The 20,995-nt window shown below is 41.8% G+C and overlaps 1 protein-coding gene across 1 annotated transcript in view; it reads right to left on the bottom strand.

The window, feature by feature from the left end:
* Positions 1-20,995, bottom strand: part of CUNH1orf21 (chromosome unknown C1orf21 homolog) — a 147,395-nt gene that overhangs the window by 17,642 nt on the left and 108,758 nt on the right. The window contains exons 3-4 of the mRNA XM_047076895.1: positions 14,001-14,077; positions 6,754-6,814 (exon numbers count right to left, since the gene is read on the bottom strand). Of these exons, the coding sequence (XP_046932851.1) occupies positions 6,754-6,814; positions 14,001-14,077 (138 nt within the window). The remainder of the gene's footprint in view (positions 1-6,753; positions 6,815-14,000; positions 14,078-20,995) is intronic.

The following is a 20,995-nucleotide window of genomic DNA, read 5'->3' as shown; positions in this document are numbered from 1 at the left end:
CCTCTCTATCTCAGCAAACTCTCTGTAGGGCTAGGACAATGCCCGCGGCTGCTGAACGCAGTGAGTGGAAGGGCCATGGAGAGGAAGGGAAACAGCCTGAGAAGAGGACAGGAAGGAGAAACCGAATGGGCACAAGGGAATGACACACACCAGTGTCACCGTCTTTCTGTTCTGAATGGTACCTCCCCTGGCCTAAGTACTGCACCCACAGCAACATGACACCATCCACGGATCGTGCCCCACATTACCGTGGGGTTCAGAGCACTGCTGGCCACACTTCATTCATTAAAATGGAATGGTTCTTATTTGCATTCCTGTACTACGCTGTTCTGCACTCTGAACTCTTCTCCTCGGCTGCTCCCTAAAGAGCCAGGCCGACAGCACCTCAAGAACTCTCTGGGGGCGCCTGGGTGGCGCAGTCGGTTAAGCGTCCGACTTCAGCCAGGTCACGATCTCACGGTCCGTGAGTTCGAGCCCCGCGTCAGGCTCTGGGCTGATGGCTCAGAGCCTGGAGCCTGCTTCCGATTCTGTGTCTCCCTCTCTCTGCCCCTCCCCCGTTCATGCTCTGTCTCTCTCTGTCCCAAAAAAAATAAATAAACGTTGAAAAAAAAAAAAAAAAAAAGAACTCTCTGAACATCAAGCCCTCCGGAGAAAAGAAAGTGAGCAGAGACTGTGTGTGCTGCACGTCTTCCAGATCTGTCGCCTCCCTTCTCTTCCTTGGCTGCACTGTCTATTACTCTCAGCTACCTGGGAGCGCTAGGATGGGAGCCCAGAGCGTGCGCACCCTTTGCCAGTGGTTCCTACACCAACATCATCACCACGACTCTTCAGTACGGAGAAAAACAAAACAGGACTGAGTCACATCCTTACCCTTGTAATTATAGCTTTACATTGGCTGATGTATGAGGAAAGGTACATACAGGAGAGAGAGCAGAAGAGGCAGAGGGATGAAGGGAAAGGAAACACAAGGAAGGGTCTGGTTATTAGCAAAAGCAAGGCCACACTATGCTTAGCATGGAGCAAGACATTGCTTACTGAAATGCTACTGGCAGCCCAGCCCACTTCCAAAGTATACATGCCAGCAAGGGCCTCTCCGGCAGTGTTGAGGGCTGTTGAGGGTCTTGGTTGTTACCAGAAGAGAAAGCGAGAAGGGAGGTACACCCTATGATTTCCTCTGCACACACGGGCAGGCTGTGCCACATTCCTGAGGATTGGAGACAACAGTCCCATGTTTCTCAAGTATTGGGCACTGAGGAAGCCCTCAAACCCACCACCAAGGAGTAAAACCTGTCATCAGCTGCGCCTCTCAAACATTGTATGTGATTCTACAGTAGCTGTGAGGTCACACAGTCCACTCAGAGTTTGTAATTACAAGCCTGACCCTGTCTTCACCGGGTGAAAAGCAAACACCTTCTGATCAAGACATGGTTCACACTGAGCTGATGTTAATATTAAGAGGAGGAGCCCTGGAATAAATTGATAAATGCAGACCTGCTCTCTTACCAACTAGGTTAGTTTTGGGGCCAAGGGAATCAGGCCACTCCAGGAATGCAAACATTTTCTAAGTGTGAATGCCTTTTTAATAAAAGATGTACAGGTCTACAGATGAACATCTTTTAAAATCAGCTGATTTTAAATCCCAGACTGTTCTTTCTCAGACATTTCCCTAAAATGCTACAATGAATAGTGCCAGTCAACGGTGGTAGTCTCAAGCTCACACAGGAATAAGTGAGACGACACACTAGGTATGCTGGTGGCTCAGCCTTGGGGGTGAAGTACTTTCAGCTACTTTTGAGAAGAAGGAAGGAAAGTACGAAGAAAAGGAGAATGGCTTTGCATGGGAATTATCTGCACTCAGTTTTCTAATCTTTAAATTAAAAAAAAATTGTTAATGTTTATTTATTTTGAGAGAGAGAGAGAAAGAGAGAGAGAGAGAAAGAGAGAGAGAGAGAGAAAGAGAGAGAGAGAGAGAGAGAGCATGATCAGGGAAGGGGCAGAGAGAGGGAGACACAGAACTTGAAGCAGGCTCCAGGGTCTGAGCTGTCCACCCAGAGCTTGACGTGGGGCTCGAACTCACAAACTGTGAGATCATGACCTGAGCCAAAGTTGGATGCTCAACTGACTGAGCGACCTAGGAGCCCTAGTCTTCTAATCTTTAAAACCAGACGTCTATGTGGATCATTGCTGATAAGGTTCAAGGGTGCAAATGGGCCCCGGATTTGAGGGAAGCACATCAATCATATGAATCATAAAGAAATCCACAGGTTCTTGGCCTGGGGCCCAGGGATAGGCTCCAGGGAACTACACAACTCTGACATTTGACTTAAGAAATTAGTGTATATGATATCATGTGCATTAAAAAAAAAGACGTTTATTCTGAGAGAGAGAGGAGAGAGCGAGTGTGTGTGTGTGTGCGTAGGGGACGGGGAGAGCCAGACTCCCAAGCAGGCTCCATGCTGCCAGCACAGAGCCCAACATGGGGCTCAATCTCACCAACTGTGAGATCATGACCTGAGTCGAAATCAAGAGTCTGATGCTTAACCAACTGAGCCACCCAGGCACCACTAATGTACATTTTTATAGGGAGACTCTTTATCACTTTTACCAGATTCCAAAAAGATACTCACCACCAACAAAGTTTACAATTTTGCTTGAGAAAAACTAACCAGATGCATGTGGTACTGTACTGAGATATTCTTTATTTAATATAAAGGTGTTAGTGCGCCTGGGTGGCTCAGTCGGTTAAGCGTCTGACTTCAGCTTAGGTCACAAACCCATGGTTTGTGAGTCTGAGCCCGCATCTGGGTCTGCACTGACAGTGCAGGGCCTGCTTGGGATTTTCTCTCTCTCTCCCTCTCTCTGCCCTTCCCCCACTCTCTCTCTCTCTGTCAAAATAAATTATATATATATGTATATATATATATACACATGTATATATATATATATATATATATATATATATATATATATATACATATATATTATATAGACACCCAGAGGTATCTCGTGGGGGGAGGGCAACAGACTCCTTGGTCATCAGCTATTCTTATATCCTCATAAAGCAAATATATATACTTGTTTTTGCCTAGAGAAGATACTATAATTCCTATGAATACATGTATTTACTTGTTTTGCTTCTAACAATTAAACCCAAATGTATAGAAGAAAGCATATCTTAAAATCTTATGTGATCTGTATTTGGTAGTATACTCAGAATCTCCTCCATGGGGCCAACTTTTAATAATCTAGATACCTTCTTTCTCCTCTAAATACAATGAAAAACTAGAATTTAAAATCATTACCTTGCTCTGCAGTAAACTGTCATTTTCTCTAAGTTGCAAAATTAGACAAATGTCACCACTTCACATAAGGTTCAGGAGTCTGTGAACTGTCAGGCAAAACAACTATAGATTCCAATGGAATCAGTTAGATATCCGTGTAAAAAATAATGAGGTAAAAACAAATGAGGTGCCCCTGTTGTTTCAGAGGATTTTTACTCTCCAAAAAGGAAATGCAAAAGTAAATCAATCAAACAGAGCTCTTTGGAACTCTCCCTGCTCTCTGTCAAAAGCTCTCCCTTGGTTATCTCCAGATGAAACTCAGCGTCCTGGCCTCCTAACACACCACCAGAGCACCTGAAATGGTACCAAGTGTCCAAGAAGCTGTCCTGATTGCCTGGTTAACGGACCTCAAGTTTTAATAACTGACCCCACAGACACCTGTGTTCAGAACAGGAGGACCTGGCTCATAGTGACAATTGTGTGCTGATGGCAGAGAGTCCGATGTGGGTTCAGCTTGAACTCAAGGCATGATGAGATCACGACCTAAGCTCAAGTTGGATGCTTAACCGACTGAGCCACCCAGGTGTCCCAAGTTAGCTTTTTTAAATGTATTTTTGCAACTTTCTTCTCTTTGCCACCACTACTTAGAAAATGCTGGTCCAGCTGCGGTGCAAAGGTAAACTGCACCTCGGCACCATGATCACCTCTGAATGAGAGCAGTCCAAATTTAAGTTTCACTAGAAATATTATACCACCTAATAGTCCTAGTTTATTTTTTAAAGTTTATTCATCTTAAGAGAGAGAAGACATGAGCGGGGAAGGGGCAGAGAGAAAGGAGACAGTGAGAATCCCAAGCAGGCTCCGTACCATCAGAGTGGAGACCGATGTGGGGCTCGAACTCACGAACCACAAGATTATGCCCGGAGCCTACGTTGGAGGCTCAACCAACTGGGCCACCCAGACGCGTCCCTAGTTTCTTTATTCTAATGGTACTTTTACATCTATCTTGAGAGAGCAGAGATTTCTTTTGGTGTCAAGAGTTGAAGGGTAAATTGAAACCACATCCTGCAGACATTCAATAAATACAAAAGAAGAATCAAGGAAGAGCAGGTTTAAATCTCCGCACATTCAGTCAATTTTACTTCTTATCAGTTTAAGGAAGAAAAAGCAATTTCTGGACATTTTGAGAGAGATTAAATCTCAAAATCAAGCTCTCTTAGAATGACTCCAATTTTCAGCATGAAGCTCTGAGTTTTTTTGTTTTTTTAAATCAGCCCTAGGAAACCTACAGAACAGATCTGAGTTGCATGTATAGTTAGTTGTCCCCATGTTAACTTGTACCAAAGAAATACCTAACAATGGTGAAAAGTCAGGAGAATAATTTGTAAGAACCCAACTTCCAATTTGGGCTATATAAAATATGGTGAGGATTGTATTAAGCCAAACGCATATATTAAGGAGGAACATTTTAACTTTGGAGGCTCAATGGTCAAATAGTACACGGAACAGCATGTTCACAATATTCAGAAGGGTGAATTTTAGATAAGAGGGAAGAAACAGGAAAGCTTGGTTCAGAGCAGACAGAAAATTCCACTAGACATCTAGAACTGGGTGCATGTCACAGGTTATAGAAAAGCTCTTCTTCAGATATAAATGTATTTTATAGGGAGAATACTGTTTATGTTGAGTCTACAAATGTTCCTTTGTCCAGGGACGGTTCTATCCAACAAATGATCAAGTTATGCACTTTGCTTTTGTTGTGTTAGACACGTCATTACCCTGGATGCAAAAGGAAAAAGGGAAATCGGATTTCAGATGGAAACAATGAATTCCAGTTGTGAGTGCAAGGAGGTAGAATTTCTATTATGGAAACACACCAGAAAGGGATTAGATCATCTTAAATGCCTTGTCTGTAAGGGTTTGTAAATTTTGTTTAAAAAGATAACTTACTATTCAGGTTTTGGTTTTTACAGACTAACTCTGACTACTAAGATCTTTTTATTGCCAAAAAGCTAGTGGAGGAAAAAAATCCAAATAAACTGAGAAAGAAAAGATCTTCACCATTACAGTGGGAATGAAATATTTATTTTATGCCTTTCTTTATTAAAACAAATGCTATTGACACCTTGAACAGGTTTTGAACCAATACATGAAACTTGGTAATTATTCCCAGATGAAGTTTTCAACCTAAAAAGTCATATGTGAGCCAGGATTTCACTAATAATAAAAAAAAAAAAATTACATGCAAATCAGTATTTATGTATAGCCAAGTGATACTATGCATTAAAGTACCATTTTAATTCATCACCCATCTCTACCTTTCACATTGGTAACATCTGCTGGTCTTGTAATGGTGCATTAGAAGATTATACAATTATTCTTTAAGGAGGTCCATTTCAGAATGGGGTCTGCTGCTGAAATACTGGCGAATTTAAGCCCTTCTTCATTATTTTCCATTGAGTGATATGTATCATAACTTAGGAATTTGTGAACAAATGCTCAGATAAAAGGGCCACAAAATGTAAAAAATAAAAATAAACATGGAAAAAATTCAAAGGCAAAACTGGCCCATGATGCCTTAACCACAGTTGTGCTATGTTCTGAATTTAGGATTGTACTCTTCTTCAGAACAAGGTTTTCAAATGACAATACTCAGATTTATAACTTCAGTATTTAAATTCACCCCCTGCGGTGATGCATTTAAATTCTGCAAGTCTGCAAGTAAGCCTTTAATTGTTACCATCTTCCATACTTCATTCAGTTGATTAGCATATGGCACTCTGAGATCCTAAGTATGGGTTCAATTTTCCACACAGATCTTCTTGTCATTGTAAAAGGCACACACTCCTAGAGAAGCAACTTGGGAGTCTCGGCTTTGGAGTGAGGCAGATGTGGGCTGAAATTCCAACTGGACCACTACCAGCCTTGCAAACCTTGGTAAGTTATTCAAATATTCTGAGCCTTAGTTTCCTTGTCTGTAAAAGGAAGATAAAACCTGTCTCAGAGCCATGTCCCTGAGGTCGGTATTGACTGTAACAGGTTTGCGATGTTTGTAGGAGAACTCAGAGCAGTGTTAGGTATACAGCAGACATTCCGTAAGTTCTGGCAGGTACTAAGAACCTTCTTGCCTGCAGTCTTAAGTGAGAGCAAGGCATCACGTGCAGACAATGTGCACTGAGAGCAATGTTCTGTCTCTAGGCAAAGGCTCTTACTAGCACTGCTAGACCCTATCTGGCCCTACACACTTTAATTAATGGTCAACAAGCCGAGAATCTTGGATGCTCTGGTATACGTTAAACATTCTCACAGTCACATTTTGTGTGTGTGGCAGGGGGAGGGGGCTTCTTTTAACTCTCTACCCATACTCTTACAGGAACAGCTTTGCAACACAGAAACCAGAACATTATTACCTTAACTCATGAGGCAGTTAGCATATTTCCCTTGAAACAAGGAATTTATTTTTACTTCTTACCTTTTCAATTTTTTCATCCAGCATTCTGAAGAATTCTTGTTGGCTTTCAGAGATGTGCATGCTAAAAAAAAACCAGAGAGCAGTTAAGTGCGTATTTCAATGTTTTCTTAAACCCAGCTCCCTCGAATGAAAAACGCTGAGTCCCTAGACTTTGAGGCAGACATTTATTTATTGCCGACTTTTCCACTGAGATAGTCTGAAGTCATATTAAGGATAAATGCCATTACGGTAATCCTCTAAATGTGTTGCATAAAAGTCTACGAGTTCCTATGATTTAAGAAATACAATTTCTTTTCAACGTACATGTTATTTATAGTGATGTTACTGGGAGGTGTGTGCCAAATGATTTCTTCAGATACACATTTGTTAAAAAAAAAAAAGGCGTAGCCAAGCAGTACATGGCATATTTCACACTGTGTGTAACTGGAAAAAGAAAATATATCCAAGTTGTTACGGTGAAATGTGTATTTTATAAAGACTGGTATCTAGCATGGTATTCAGCTGAGCATAGAGGTGTGGGCTGGCAGCAAACAGGCAAAGAACTTGACATTGTCCCTGAATGCTTTGTGCAGTGGTGACGGCCAATGCACCTTTTGGGAAGTGCAATTCCACTGGGATGTGGGAGTGCGTCAGGAAGCATATCTGAGTAGCGCTTGCCCTGTGTGCTTGCTTGTCTAATGCTATTTAACAGCCTACTTAGTCAGATGGACACGGTTTGGGGCGGGGGGAGACAAAACAGAAGAAGGTAAGGAGAACAGAGGAGAATCACAGATGGGAAGTACGTGGGGAGGAAAACGTCTTGGAGGCAACATGGTCTTAATGACAGGAAATAGGTGTAGGTGGTCCAAGGAGGTTCAGGATTCTGGGCTAAGAGACACATCACTCAACGCGCTTCTTTCACTGTTAGTGTTTACTTGTTGCAGTGGCTGGGGGTGGGGGGAGGGGTGGCTCTGGAATAGCTCCTTCCCTTCAAGTCTCGGTGTAGGGGACAGCCCACCTGACATACCCCTTAGCACTATGCCTCCTCCTTTAGGGGCCGCAGAGAATGGCACAAGGGACCCCACACCGTTCAGGCCTCCAATGACAGATAATGGGGCTTGAAGGAGGTTTTCCCCTGTGTGTAAAAGCAAGACTTAAAATCTGGGGGCACGAGGACATTAGCTCTGATACAAGAGGAAAATGACAAACTATTTTATACCAGCAATCCACTTTCACTTCTGTATCATGTCATTTTTCCTGTCCTTGATAACTCAAGTGAGGTATATGTCCTGTTTCAGAAACAGGCCTTCTCTTGTTGCAGGCTAGAAAGGCAGGCCAGAATCTGGGAGCATGAGAATATATTAAACAGCCTCCTTTCCTTCTCTGGCTGGGTGGAGAAGCCATTTTGCCTACCTGAGTTTTCCCAGATTCCCCATGGTTTTACTTCTTTAAGTGCCAAAACATTTTTCATTTGAGCCATTTTGAATGCAAACCTTCTAAACTTTAATAGAGGATCTATCACAAACATTACTTGACTTTCACTTAATGACTAGCAGCCACTCCCAAGGCCTTAAACCACAATCTCTCTCTGTGATACGGGAACACTCCCTGGAGCCTCTTAAGATGGGGAGAGCTGGCTCTCCTTAAGCAAAGTGGCCTTAAACTATAGGCTTTTGTTCTCTGCCTGCTTTGAACCGCTCTCATTTCTTCTGGTCAAAGAAGGTATTGGTTCTCTTTCAGTTTTCTTCCCAGCAGCTGCTTCTGCCCCATGCTTAGCACACCCAAATCCATTAGAGTTGTGTCCAAAGTTAGTGCAAACAGGATCTGAGGGAGAGCCTGGGGGGCTTCCTGTGAGTGGTGAACAGGCATATTCTGGCAGTCAATGTGGCTGCTCAGACATGTTCTGGGCATCCTCCCTGTTCCTGGCCAAACTTTCAGCAGATGAGGTTGCTGGACAGCTCTGGGTCCCAGATAGAAAGGCATGTAGACATATAGACATAGATACATCTTAATAGATAACCACATACACATATGCACGCATATACACACATATATCTTAATATGGATGACCACACACACACACACATTAGTTTCCCTGGGAGATTCCAAAAGACCTCATAAAAATGGCATTTTTAGGATCAGATGTCCATTGTGGAAATTTTTAGGTTAGAGTTTTTTACATATATTGCTTTGCGTATAATGGAAGGGAAATATTTAATCAATTGACTGAGTGGTCCCTATTTCAATTCATGTGATTCATGACCCCTCACGAGGCAGTTCAGTTTGTTAGCATGGTGAAGTGTAGTCCCTTCCGGCACTAACGTTGGATGATTGTTACTAACTTCCATTAACCCTTTATTGAAATATCAAAACATGAAAACAGGGGTGCTTAGTTAGTACTCAGACATATACATATTAGACTGACAAGATCCCTGGGATCAGGAATGCAGAGCTCAGGGTCCATAATAGGAGCTTGATGCCGAAGGTAACAGTGAGGACCTCAAGATGCATGTATAGTAAGCAAGCACAAAAACCTTAGTGGTTCCAGTTTTGTGTAGTTTACCTACTTTCTAACCATTAAAAAAAAGAAAAGGCATTCCTTGATTAAAGCAAACTGAACAAAAGCTACTCAACCCAGAATTAATTAGTCAAGACAGGGTGTTTTCAACCCTACCTGAATCCTGAACCAAACAGTAACCTCACTCTGGGGTAGAGGGTATAATGGTTGAGAAGTAAAATACCATTTTCATTTTCAGGTGTGCCTTAAAACAATTCTCCCCAATTCTACCCAAACACAGGCACCTTCCATCGGTGCATCTCTACCATCACACCCCACTGATACAGGAATGTTGCCTGCTTTCTCTTTGTCTAAGAGCAAGAACATCCCGGCCTGCCTCTGTCTCATTTCAAAACCTACCAAGAAGTGTCTCCCAGCAGACAGACTGACTTCTTGCCACCTTGAAATATAGTATGTGGGCTGTGTTAGCCAGAAAGATGAATGGAAAGGTGACTTATTTATTATCAGACCCCGATGCACCAAATGAGCTCTTTCAGATAAACTCCGCCATCCCTGGGAGTGTGGCAGACACGGCCGCTTGGAGCCAATGGCACCAAGAGGTCCTTGCTGTGTGTACACCACCTTAAGTACGGTGTGACCTGAAAGCGCGAGGTTTACTCTGCTGTTCTCTGTGGGTTTGTTTCACAGGCAAGCCCTGAAATCCCTTCAACAGGGAGAGAGATGGCATTTTCACTCTGATGAAATAAATGATCCGTCTCAGCGGTCTCCTGCCAGGATAAACACGGATGCTCTCTTTTCACGTGGAAACTCTATCAACACAATGGCATTAATATTAGTTTTTACCTTCAAACTGCGCTGTGAGAACCAGTCCTTAAGTAATAACTGGATTCTTAAGCCCTTTCTGCTGCACAATTTGGTGGCTGTGAATGGTGCGGGAGAAAAAAGCACACCGGCCTGTCTTTCCTCAAGGTATTAGAAAGGGATAATTAGACTGTTTATGAATCCACTTACAAAGTGAGTATTTGATGCCAAGATTAATTAGATCTAAAAGTCTTTTAGAAAAGTCTGTATGCTGGTACTTGATTTAACTAATCAAACTTAACAATTTCAGTAATTCCTATTTCTTTCTAATAAACTCACTCGCGGAAAGCACAACGTTTTCCTGGAGCACTTCCCATGCCCCCAGTTGGTGCTGGCAGAGCTCTTGTGAGTTAACCTTGAATCGTCAAAGACTCTTCTGTCTGTGATTTCTCAGTTTCATGAGACTAGGGATGATAACAGTATGGAATCTTAAAGACAAGTAATCAAAGGAATGAAGAGGGTGGGCAAGATGAGGGTTTGAGCTGAAAGATATATGGCTTTCATTTTTAGGGACTTAAAAAAAAGTTTCCAATAATAAAAGCCCAAGCCACAAAAGTATCAGAAGACAAGGTCCTAACTCCCTAATACTTCACCTGCAAAAATGAAATGCAATTACTCAGTGGGTTCCTGCAAATCTTGGCCTGAATAGTTATTTCTTCAAAATCATCATCATCATTGCTCAATTGGATCTCGGGCAAGTGGCTTAATCCTAATCCTCACATTATGACACACCCTTGCTTATAGTCACGCACAGCTACTTTTATTTAGTCGAATATACTTTTTTTAAGTAGCATAATATGCACTCATGAAGCCAAAGTAAAAAACGAATGCGAGGACCTTGACAACAACCTAGAACTAATTTACTTCCTACCCATGTGTGTTTCCTCAATTCAAGGGAACCAACATCCCCTTACTTTCCCTTTGTATAGCTTTACTGCCTCTACGTGTGCTCTAAAAAGCAGATGATTTATTTAGTTGTTTTTAACTTTACAAAGAGTGCATCATGCTTTCTGTAATCTTTCAGGATTTACTCTTTTCTCCTATTATTATATTCCTCGGTCCCTCTAGTGTTGTGAGTTTTAACTAATATTTCACTGTGTGAAGGCAGTGGGGTTCATTTACCCAATGTCCTGTAAAAGGGCATTTGGGTTATTTCTTTTCTTTTCTTTTTTTTTGAAATAAAGTTTATTTTATTGATGGGGGGAGGGGCAGAGAGAGAGAGGCAATGAGAGAATCCCAAGCCACACTCTGCACTCTCAGCACAGAGCCCAATGCAGGACTCACAAACCGTTGAGGTCATGACCTGAGTTGAGACCAAGAGCCGGAAGCTCAACCGACTGAGCCACTCAGGCGCCCCAAAGGGCATCTGCGTTGTTTCTAACTGTTAAGGCATTCTTACCAGCATCAGATACTGTGACTGGCACTGGGTCATACATTATTTCATTTATAAATATCTCTAGCCCTGTAAGAGATGACGATTCTCCTCTATTTTTCTCTGAGAAAACTGAAGCCTGATGACATTAGGTCACTCTCTTGAGATCCCAAAGTCAGTAAGAATGTGCTCTGCATAGTACCTCAGATGAAGATGTGAAGACCATCTACGTTTATTATTAATAAATCTCCTGTTATCAGGTATGGGGTTGTTCTTCCACTTCTGGGGAAAAGAAACTCATTAACTTATGTATACACTGCATAATAAATAATAGTTTCTTAATCACCTGTGTCAGCAAGGAGGAAAAGTAAAACTTCTTGTGGCCTTCCAGAAAGATTTCGTAGTTGAATTCCAGTAACCCAGGTTCTGACTCATAGTTTAAAACTCATACACACACACACACACACACACACACACACACACACACACACGAATAACAGAGGATTTTCTTCCTAATTTTAATGTAAACACACAAGCCAATTTAGTCAATTTCTCTGAAAGCTTCAGCACATATCAGTTTGCAAAGGAGGCTGCTTCAGTATGTCTAAATTAAATAAGTATTCACACTAAAGGGAAAAAGAAATTCTCCTTCTTATAGTCTCTTCTTAGAACTCAGAGATATGGGAAACATTTAAAAATAGCATATATTGAATGGCTTGGATGAAAACATGACTTGGTTGTATCATGAGATATCTGCTGTCTCTCCAAGGCAGATACAATTAGTGTTGATAAAAGTGATTATCAGTGAAGTGGACAGGAAGGTTGTGATTATGACATAATGTGTACCTAACGGTTCAAAAATCGGCTTTACTATTCCACTGACATTACAGATGATAAGTGGATTTTAAAATGTCCAGTTTCCTTTGAAAGTAAAAAAATTAAATCCTTGAGCTCATCACCACCCTCTGAAGAGGCCTAACCACCTGCATCACCTCCACAGACACCGAGCCAGGGTAAAGTGATTATGAACTGGGTTATTTTTGTCTCGATTTCCTGGGAAGAATCAGACATAACACAACTTCTTCTGCTTATGGCATGGATTTATGGAACTACTATTACATACATGAATTTATTTTAGGGTGGGGGTGACTGTGCCACCAGTGTGATCAGCACCCTCAGGGAATTTGTTCATATTTAGATGGAACACCACAAAACAGATTTGTAGCTCTGGGAAAATGGAGCCTCTTTGAAGGAAAGGACAGATAGCTTGAGTGTCACACAAAGTGCATTTTATCGCCAAGGTAGATTTGGTTCTAGAACAATCTAGAAAAATACCCATTATTCTCTTTAACTTTTTAATTGTGCAATTCATAACACATAGAAAACATATGTTATTTGTACAGTTTTACATAACAATAGTTAAAGGAACACCCATATCATCACCACTCAGATTAAGAAACAGAACCCCTGGTCCCACTGTCTTCCATCCAGTGAGAAAGAACCACGCTTCCAAGTTTAATGCCTTTTCATTTCCTTGCTTGTCTTTATTGTTTTATCACAGACATATATAATAGGTTGATTCATTCGGCTTGTTTTTGAACTTTATGCAAATGAAACTATAGCAGGCAGGGACTACCACTTACTTCCCTTCCCGTGCAACCTTACATTTATGACCTTCTTCCATCTTGACAGGTGCAGCTCTAAGTCATTCATTTTCACTGATATGTAGAATTCTCCAGGTCAACTAGGTCTTCCAGCACCCATGTACAAGTTTTTCTAGGGTATATACCTGAGAGGGGGAATCGCTGGTGGGCAAGGTATGCCCAGGTACAATTTTCTTAGAAACTACAAACTTTTCCAAAGTAATTGTACCAGTTTATACTTCCACTAGGGTAAAGAGGCCTGTTGTTCAACATCCTGGTCAACCATTTGTATTGTCAGACTTCTAAATTTTTTGCCAATCTTGTGGTGTGAAATGGTATTTCTTCCTAGACGTTAGCTATTCATGTTTCCTCTTCAGTAAAATGGTTGTTCATATCTTTAGCTTCTTTTTCTATGAGCTCTCTGTTTTTTACTTATTGATTTATAGAGTTACTTTACATATTCTGGAAACCCAACCGTTGTCAATTATATGCGTGGTAAATATATTCCATCACTTCCTTCTACTCTCCTACAGCAAATTTTGATAAAAAGAAGTTCTTAATTTTAATGCGGTCATATTAATCATTTTTCTTCAAAGATCTGCATCTTTTGTGACTTTTTCAAAATTCTTCCCTACCCCATAGTCATAAAGATATTCCCTTTTATTTTCTTCTAACTGATTTGACATGTCTGTTCTGTCAGTTATTGTGGGTCTTTTTTGGCATTCTCTGCTCTGTTCCATTAAACCAAATCACAGTGTCTCAATCACTGAAGCTTTATAATACATCTTGATTATCTGGCAGGCAAAACTGAGCTCACTCTGAAAATATTATTAGCTTTAAAAACAATATAAGGAAAAAAGGAACTAGAACTCACTTTGCTCTGGGTTGATGAACTAATCCTGGAATCTCTTTATTAGTTTTAAGTCTCACATTTGAACTGGCACTTTTTTCCTGAAAAACACAAACAAACACATAGAAGACAAGATGAGAATCGACAATTAAACAGCAGCATAAACTGTCATCACAGAAATGTTAGTTTTGCTTGAGACCCTTCACAGCTGGTTGCTTCACAAGGACAAAAATCCTTGCAAAGATATCACACTGTAAGGTGAAACCGCCAAAGATTTTGGAACACTGTCGTGAAAAGAGGCGGGAGTTTTAAAAACAGCTATTAACTATTTTTGAAAATTATGTGCAACTCATATGTGATTTTTAGGTGTTTTTAGGAGTTACTAAAAATAGGAAGAGACTCAAAGAACAGAAGATTCTAGTGTCAAAGAGCTGCCGTAGTATAATCACAGACACTGTTCACATGCCCAGGTCAACTAACTTCAGTGCATTCTATTTATAAAAGACATCTGTAGTTACTGAGACATGAAGTTTGCACAAGGCCCTAGCAGTGACAGAGAGAAGAACATGATTAAAAATAACTAAATCTATTCCACTCATAACAAATATTGTGAGATTGAATTCAATTGAATTAATAAAATTCACTACCAACCTATATTCGAGAAGCACTTCTTTGGCTTTTAGTCTGATCTGATTTCCTATTCCCAGTATACTAGCCACATGGGAAAGAAACACTCTCAAATCTTAAATGCAAGTATATCCGTAAGCACGCTGCCTCAGTCGTGGTACTGCTCTGTATTTAGACCATCTCAATAATGGCACTGCTTTGTATTTATACAACATTACCTTTACAAAATATTCAGGAGGCGTTATAATTGGCTCCCAAAACACACCCCCAAAATGAAAGTCAGGGCTGTTCTCAACCTATTTAACAAGTGCCGGTGTGCGTGCAAGGATCTTGATGTGCAGCAATAACTCAAAGCCTAGGCTGGGGCAAGGAATAAAGACTCGCATGGGCTGGCCCGCTGTTCTTCCCAGATGCAGAGGGATGTGGGATGACAGATAAAACAGATGGCCCCCAAATGAACTCTTGTTTCAAGAGTTCATCTTTCTCTCAGGATAGCAGAAGCCATTTAAATCCGTGAACCTCCAGTGATTTACACACTGTGGGTTTTTGGCTATTCACCATCAAACGTGAGCGTATCTGTATAACATCGGTACTCCACAACAGAGGGTAATTTTGTCTGTGATCTTCTAGGAAAAGAAACAACCATTACGATTCTTTGGCAGTCTATCTTACCTTCTTTACCTCACACTAAACTTTGGAGTGTTTTCACAACCTTTTAATGGGTATAAAATATATAACTGTTCCTTCTGCTGACACAGTCAGGGAACAACAGACAAAGTACCTTCGTGTTTACAAAGCAGGGCACCGGCTCCGGGAGGGCGAGGCCCAGCACTTGACGGGAGCTGCGTGTCACATTACTGGTTGCACAAGTGAGCAAGGTCAACATGTGATGAACGTCTTTTTAACAGTGAGAGAGAAAAATAGCTCACATGTTGTCCCTCTGGAAGGACTGCAGAGGTAGGTTCCAAGTTAGTCATCTTTTTCCCCTTAAACTTCCTGTCAGCTTGGATTAAGCACTGAAAATAGACATATGACGGGGCCTTCCACTTTTTCTCAACTAAGTTCCCAAACACTGAGCTAAAATGATGTCATTTTGAACACTGGTGAGGCAGGAACGCGGCTTCTAATACTAAGACTAGAAACTGTACACAACTGTATTCTGTTTATACTCAATCTATTAAACCGTACCCTTCATAATGGCACTGAGTCACCACATCTTCCTTAAAACCACACTGTGTGGTTGCTAGGAGAAGAAGGAAACCCCAAGCAACAGAGGCTGGACGGACGGGCCGGGCACTCAGTCCCCGAGCGGGAATGAGCCAGCCCCCCGGACACCATGCACAGGTGCGCACTGCCAGGAAGCGGGAGGGCCAAAACCGAGGCAGAGGCTCGGGAAGGAATCTCAGCTTCAGATTTCCCAGTTACACAAAAGGAAAAAGAAAGTATACATAATTACACACACATTTCTATGGATTGCACATGTAAAATGCATTAGTTTTTACAAATCGCCACTCACCAAGATCGTAACAACGACCCAATGACCACGTACTCTAAGTCAGGCACTATTCTAAGTGATTTCCGTATATGAACTCATTTTAATATTCACAATTATTTACATATATTAATTCATTTTTATGTCCACATTTCTGAGGTAGCTACCGGTTTTATTTTTACTTTCTTCTTCTTATTTTAAAGTTTATTGATTTACTGTGATAGGGACAGAGACACCATGAGTGGGGGAAGGGCAGAGAGAGAGGGAGAGAGAGAGAGTCCCAAGCAGGCTCCATGCTGGCAGCACAGAGCCCGACATGGGGCTCGGACTCATGAAACCATGAGATCATGAACCTGAGCAGAAACCAAGAATCAGACACTTGACCAACTGAGCCACCCACGCGCCCCAATAGGTACCGTTTTTATTCCCATTTTATAGATGAGAAAGCTGAGGCATTGAGAGATGAAGCACTTACCTGAGACCACACAAGAAATAAGTGATAGCGTTGGGATTTCAACCCAAGAAGGGTCCTCCGCGTCCACGCTATCGGCCACTAGGCTGGCAGTTCTCAAACCGTTTTAGTATCAAGCACCCTTTGCCCATATTCTCCAAATTTTGACACATTTCATTATACAAGATGAAAAAAGAAATCACATTTGTTAAAATCACCATCGATCTCATCAGGAAAATCTTGACAGAAGCTGTCAGAATCCTGACAGAAATCTGTCAGGAGATCCTGACGGAAGCTTGTGGTGGTATAAAGTTTTCCAAAATTCTAATTTTGGTTTAACATTTGAATTTTATGACTGGCAACACATACTGCCAATTGTTGTCTTTGAAGTGACAAGTTCTCTTCATTCATTCTTGAGACGATGTTTGCCAAATACCCAAGTCTGAATATCCATAATTTATCTGCCACACATTTTTTTTTTCTAAAGTAGAGACGGTGTTCCATAAAAACAATTGCTAGTTCAGCCTGCAACTCAATCAACTGCAGAAGTACTTTTCCTTGGGATAACCGTCCTACCTGGGTGTGCAGAAAAAATGTTTTATGTGTGCCTATCTCCCATTTCATCGCATAGACTATTACAAAGCTGTGCACAGGTGTGCCTGGGTGGCTCAGTCGGGTAAGCGTCCGACTTCGTCTCAGGTCACGATCTCACGGTTTGTGGGTTCAAGCCCCCCGTTGGGCTCTGTGCTGACAGAGCCCGGAGCCCGCTTCAGATTCTGTGTCTCCCTCTCTCTCTGGCTCTCCCCCACTTGCACTCTGTCTCTCTCTCTCTCTCTCTCTCTCAAAAATAAACATTAAAAAAATTTTTAAGAAGGTATGCATCCAAGGCACAAGACAATATCATTAAATAAAATTTACTGCTTCATGAAGGACACTCTGAAGTGACAGTGGAACATGTTCTTCCATTAGAAGCACATGGTGGTGGTGGATACGATGACTGCTGACGAGGTTTGGTGCCACCGCCTTGACTGGTGTTAAGACACCAGCAGTTTCACCCGCTGCCGCTTCTGCATCATCAGTGCAAATGTCAACACAGCAAAAAAGGCAAAATGCTTCTTAGCGTTGTGAGGAAAATGACCTCGAGGACATCCTGAGAATGTTATAGGGACCCCGGGGCCTGCAGGCCATACTTTGACTTGTATCTATTTCTTTTTTTTTTTTTTTTAACGTTTATTTACTTTTGAGACAGAGAGAGACAGAGCATGAACAGGGGAGGGTCAGAGAGAGGGAGACACAGAATCTGAAACAGGCTCCAGGCTCTGAGCTGTCAGCACAGAGCCCGACGTGGGGCTCGAACTCACGGACCCCGAGATCATGACCTGAGCTGAAGTCGGCCGCTTAACCGACTTAGCCACCCAGGCGCCCCTGTATCTCTCTATTTCTTTTGCAGAGAAGAGAACAACTGATTCTTTAATTTGCTATATGCCTTGTTTTAAAAAATATTTAACCACTTTATCGTGGTAACATTTATATTCCATAAAATTCCATTATAAATGTGTGATTAAGTGATTTTGGTAAGTTTACTGAACTGTGTAATTACCACCACAATCCAGTTTTAGAACAGTTCCGTCATCCTAAAAAGTTTCTTCAAACCCACTGGCAGTTGTTTTCTGCTCTCCTCTGTAGCCTCAGGCAACCACAAATCTGCTTTCTGTCTCTCTGAGTATGCCTTTTATAGATTCATGTACATGGAGCCTTATAATATATAGCCTTTGGTGTCTGGCATCTTTCGCTTATAGTGTTTCTGAGGTTTATCTATATTGTCGCATCTTTTAGTATTTCATTTCTTTTAACTGCTAAATGATATTCCAATGTATGGATATACCGTATTATATGCATTCACCACTGGACGGATATTTGGGTTCTTTCAAGTTTGAGGATATTATGAATAATACTTCTATGAACACTCATGTGTAAGTCTTTGTCACTTCTCTCGGGCAGAATTCCTAACACTGAAGAGCTCGATTATATGGTGAGGTACATTTAACTATTTAAGGTATCACCAAACTGTTTTCCAAAGTGGCTGCACCATTTGACATTCTCACTTGGGGTGCAAGACGGTTCCACTTTCTCCATGTCCCCGCCAACACTTGATAGTGTCTTTTCAATTATTGCCCGTCAAGTGCTGTCTGATTGTGGGCTTCATTTATTTTTAAAAACATGACTCATTTGGATTCGTTCTCTGTATCCCTCAGAACATCCAGCACCTTGCTACACAGGATCATTGACGTGTTTATCAGTTAGCTGTGTTTGCACCAAGATGTCAGTTTTATATTTGCTGATAAACATCACTTAACTCTCCTCAGGGTTTGTTGGTTGGGGAAGGGGAGGTTTAAAGAGGTCTGCTTAAACAAAGAAAAAGAAAAAGAAAAGCAAACAGAGAAAACCAGAAAGGGCTGGAAGGACGAGGGTATTGGGAGCCTCAGATAGAGCAGACTCACCAGAGAGCCGAGAGTCATGCCACATCTGGAATGCTCCAGACACAGGAACGCAGAATTTGAGAGATGAGGAAGAGGTAACTAAGACAGCATTTTCCCTGGCAGAAAAGCCCCTTTTATTGGTATATGACACTTGTAAACTAAGTACCTAAAATAAACTGGGACCAAGTGGGGCGAAGATGAAGCCATTGAATAGGCCACCAGAAAGCAGTCTGTAGAGCAGCGGTTCATGACCCATCCATGCTGGTATCAGAATCATCTGGGATGCATGATAAATACAGATTCCCAGGCCCTACCCAAGACTTCCTGAGTGTGAGTCTCTGGGATTGATGCCCAGAATGTGCATTTTAAAGAAGAGTCCTAGGTGACTCTTACATTCAAAAAAAGTTTGATAACTTCTGCTTTAGAGAAAAGATACCTTTGTGCTAAATATGCTGCAAACTGCTCTGGGGGTCCGTAGAGAGGCCCACCAGAGCAGCAACCCCTTTAACTGTTTTATACTTAGGGGCTCTGTAAGTTGGAAAAAAGCATTCGTTTCTCAAAAATATTTGCAAACGAATGCCAGGTAGTGACAGGTTTATGTAAACAGTAAATCAAACAACTTTCTCCTTTGCTTGGAGTAATTTTCTCTCTTTATGAACAGAACACACTTGCCGGTGTCTAGAGTAAACTTAACATTCTCTTAGTTCCTCTGAGGCCGGAGACAGTCAAACCAACTGTATTTATGCTGCTTCCCCAATCCCTGGGTGGCATCTCCCAAAGGGAAAGTCAGAACCCTGAGAGAAACTGACAGCTTCTTTAAAAAATTTCCCCAAACCTCCCCTTCTTCTTCTTCTTTTTTTTTTTTTTTGAAGATTTTATTTTTATGTAATCTCTACACCCAACACGGGGCCCAAACTCACAACCCCGGGATCAAGAGTCGCATGCTCCACTGACTGAGCCAGCCAGGCGCCCCACCCCTCCTTAATTCTGAAGACGGCCACACAGTGTGTCTAGGCATCTGACAGAAAGCTCCCTCCCTGTTGGTGAGAAATGGAACTTCTTTTCTTCCATCACTTCTTGGCCTGTGTTGTCCCCTGAGTCTGAGTGGATCTAGGTAGCTGTCACCCTGTGAGGCTCCCTGAGCTGTTCCTGGGTTGGAAGCGTGGGGAGGAACCTCAATTTCTTTTTCTGGGCCCAACAGTAGGATGTTCAGTCTTATAAAGAAATCTCAGGGACCAGATGGATGCAGGAAGCTGGAGTCCTAGAGACAAGTAGTGGGGGTTGGAGAAACAGCCCCTGGAATTGCTAGTGAAGGAGCTGTTCAGAGCAAAGACACACAAGCACTCACTCAATGTGACTTTGCAAAGAGTCCTCCCTACATACAGATCGCGTGTGTGTACAACGGAATCCCTGCATTTTAGAAAGTACATGAAAACCAGAAAAGATTCAGGGTGTGGGGGAGGGGGCGTACACATATTTTTAAAACAGGAAGACATCAGCTATAAAATAAGTAAGTAATTATTCCACTTTGAAGGAGTAACCCATAGGATGTACTCTCTAAGAAAACAGCCTCATTTGATGTCTTATATGTGATTTCTCATGTGGTATTAACATGGGATAGGATACTGCTTCTTTCAAAAATAAAGGGGGGGTGCCTGGGTGGCTCAGTCGGTTAAGCGTCCGACTTTGGCTCAGGTCATGATTTTGCGGTCCGTGAGTTCGAGCCCCACATCACTCTGTGCTGACAGCTCAGAGCCTGGAGCCTGCTTCGGATTCTGTGTCACCCAAACTTTCTACCCCTCCCCCGTTCATGCTCTGTCTCTCTCACTCTCAAAAATGAATAAATGTTAAAAAAAAATTAAGGAATTTTAGCTTTTGTCTTTTGAATGATGGTGATTAGCTGAGCCACATTCATACTACCACAATTTTTGGATATTAAAAAATAGCAAGGTCCCAGCCACCAGATGCA

The sequence above is a fragment of the Lynx rufus genome, unplaced genomic scaffold (assembly GCF_022079265.1).
Source record: "Lynx rufus isolate CCGP_SWC_20201006 ecotype Redwood Valley unplaced genomic scaffold, mLynRuf1.p SCAF_15, whole genome shotgun sequence".
In the NCBI taxonomy this organism is placed as follows: domain Eukaryota; kingdom Metazoa; phylum Chordata; class Mammalia; order Carnivora; family Felidae; genus Lynx; species Lynx rufus.
The sequence above is the reverse complement of the archived record's forward strand: the minus strand, read 5'-3'. Positions and strand labels throughout refer to the sequence as shown.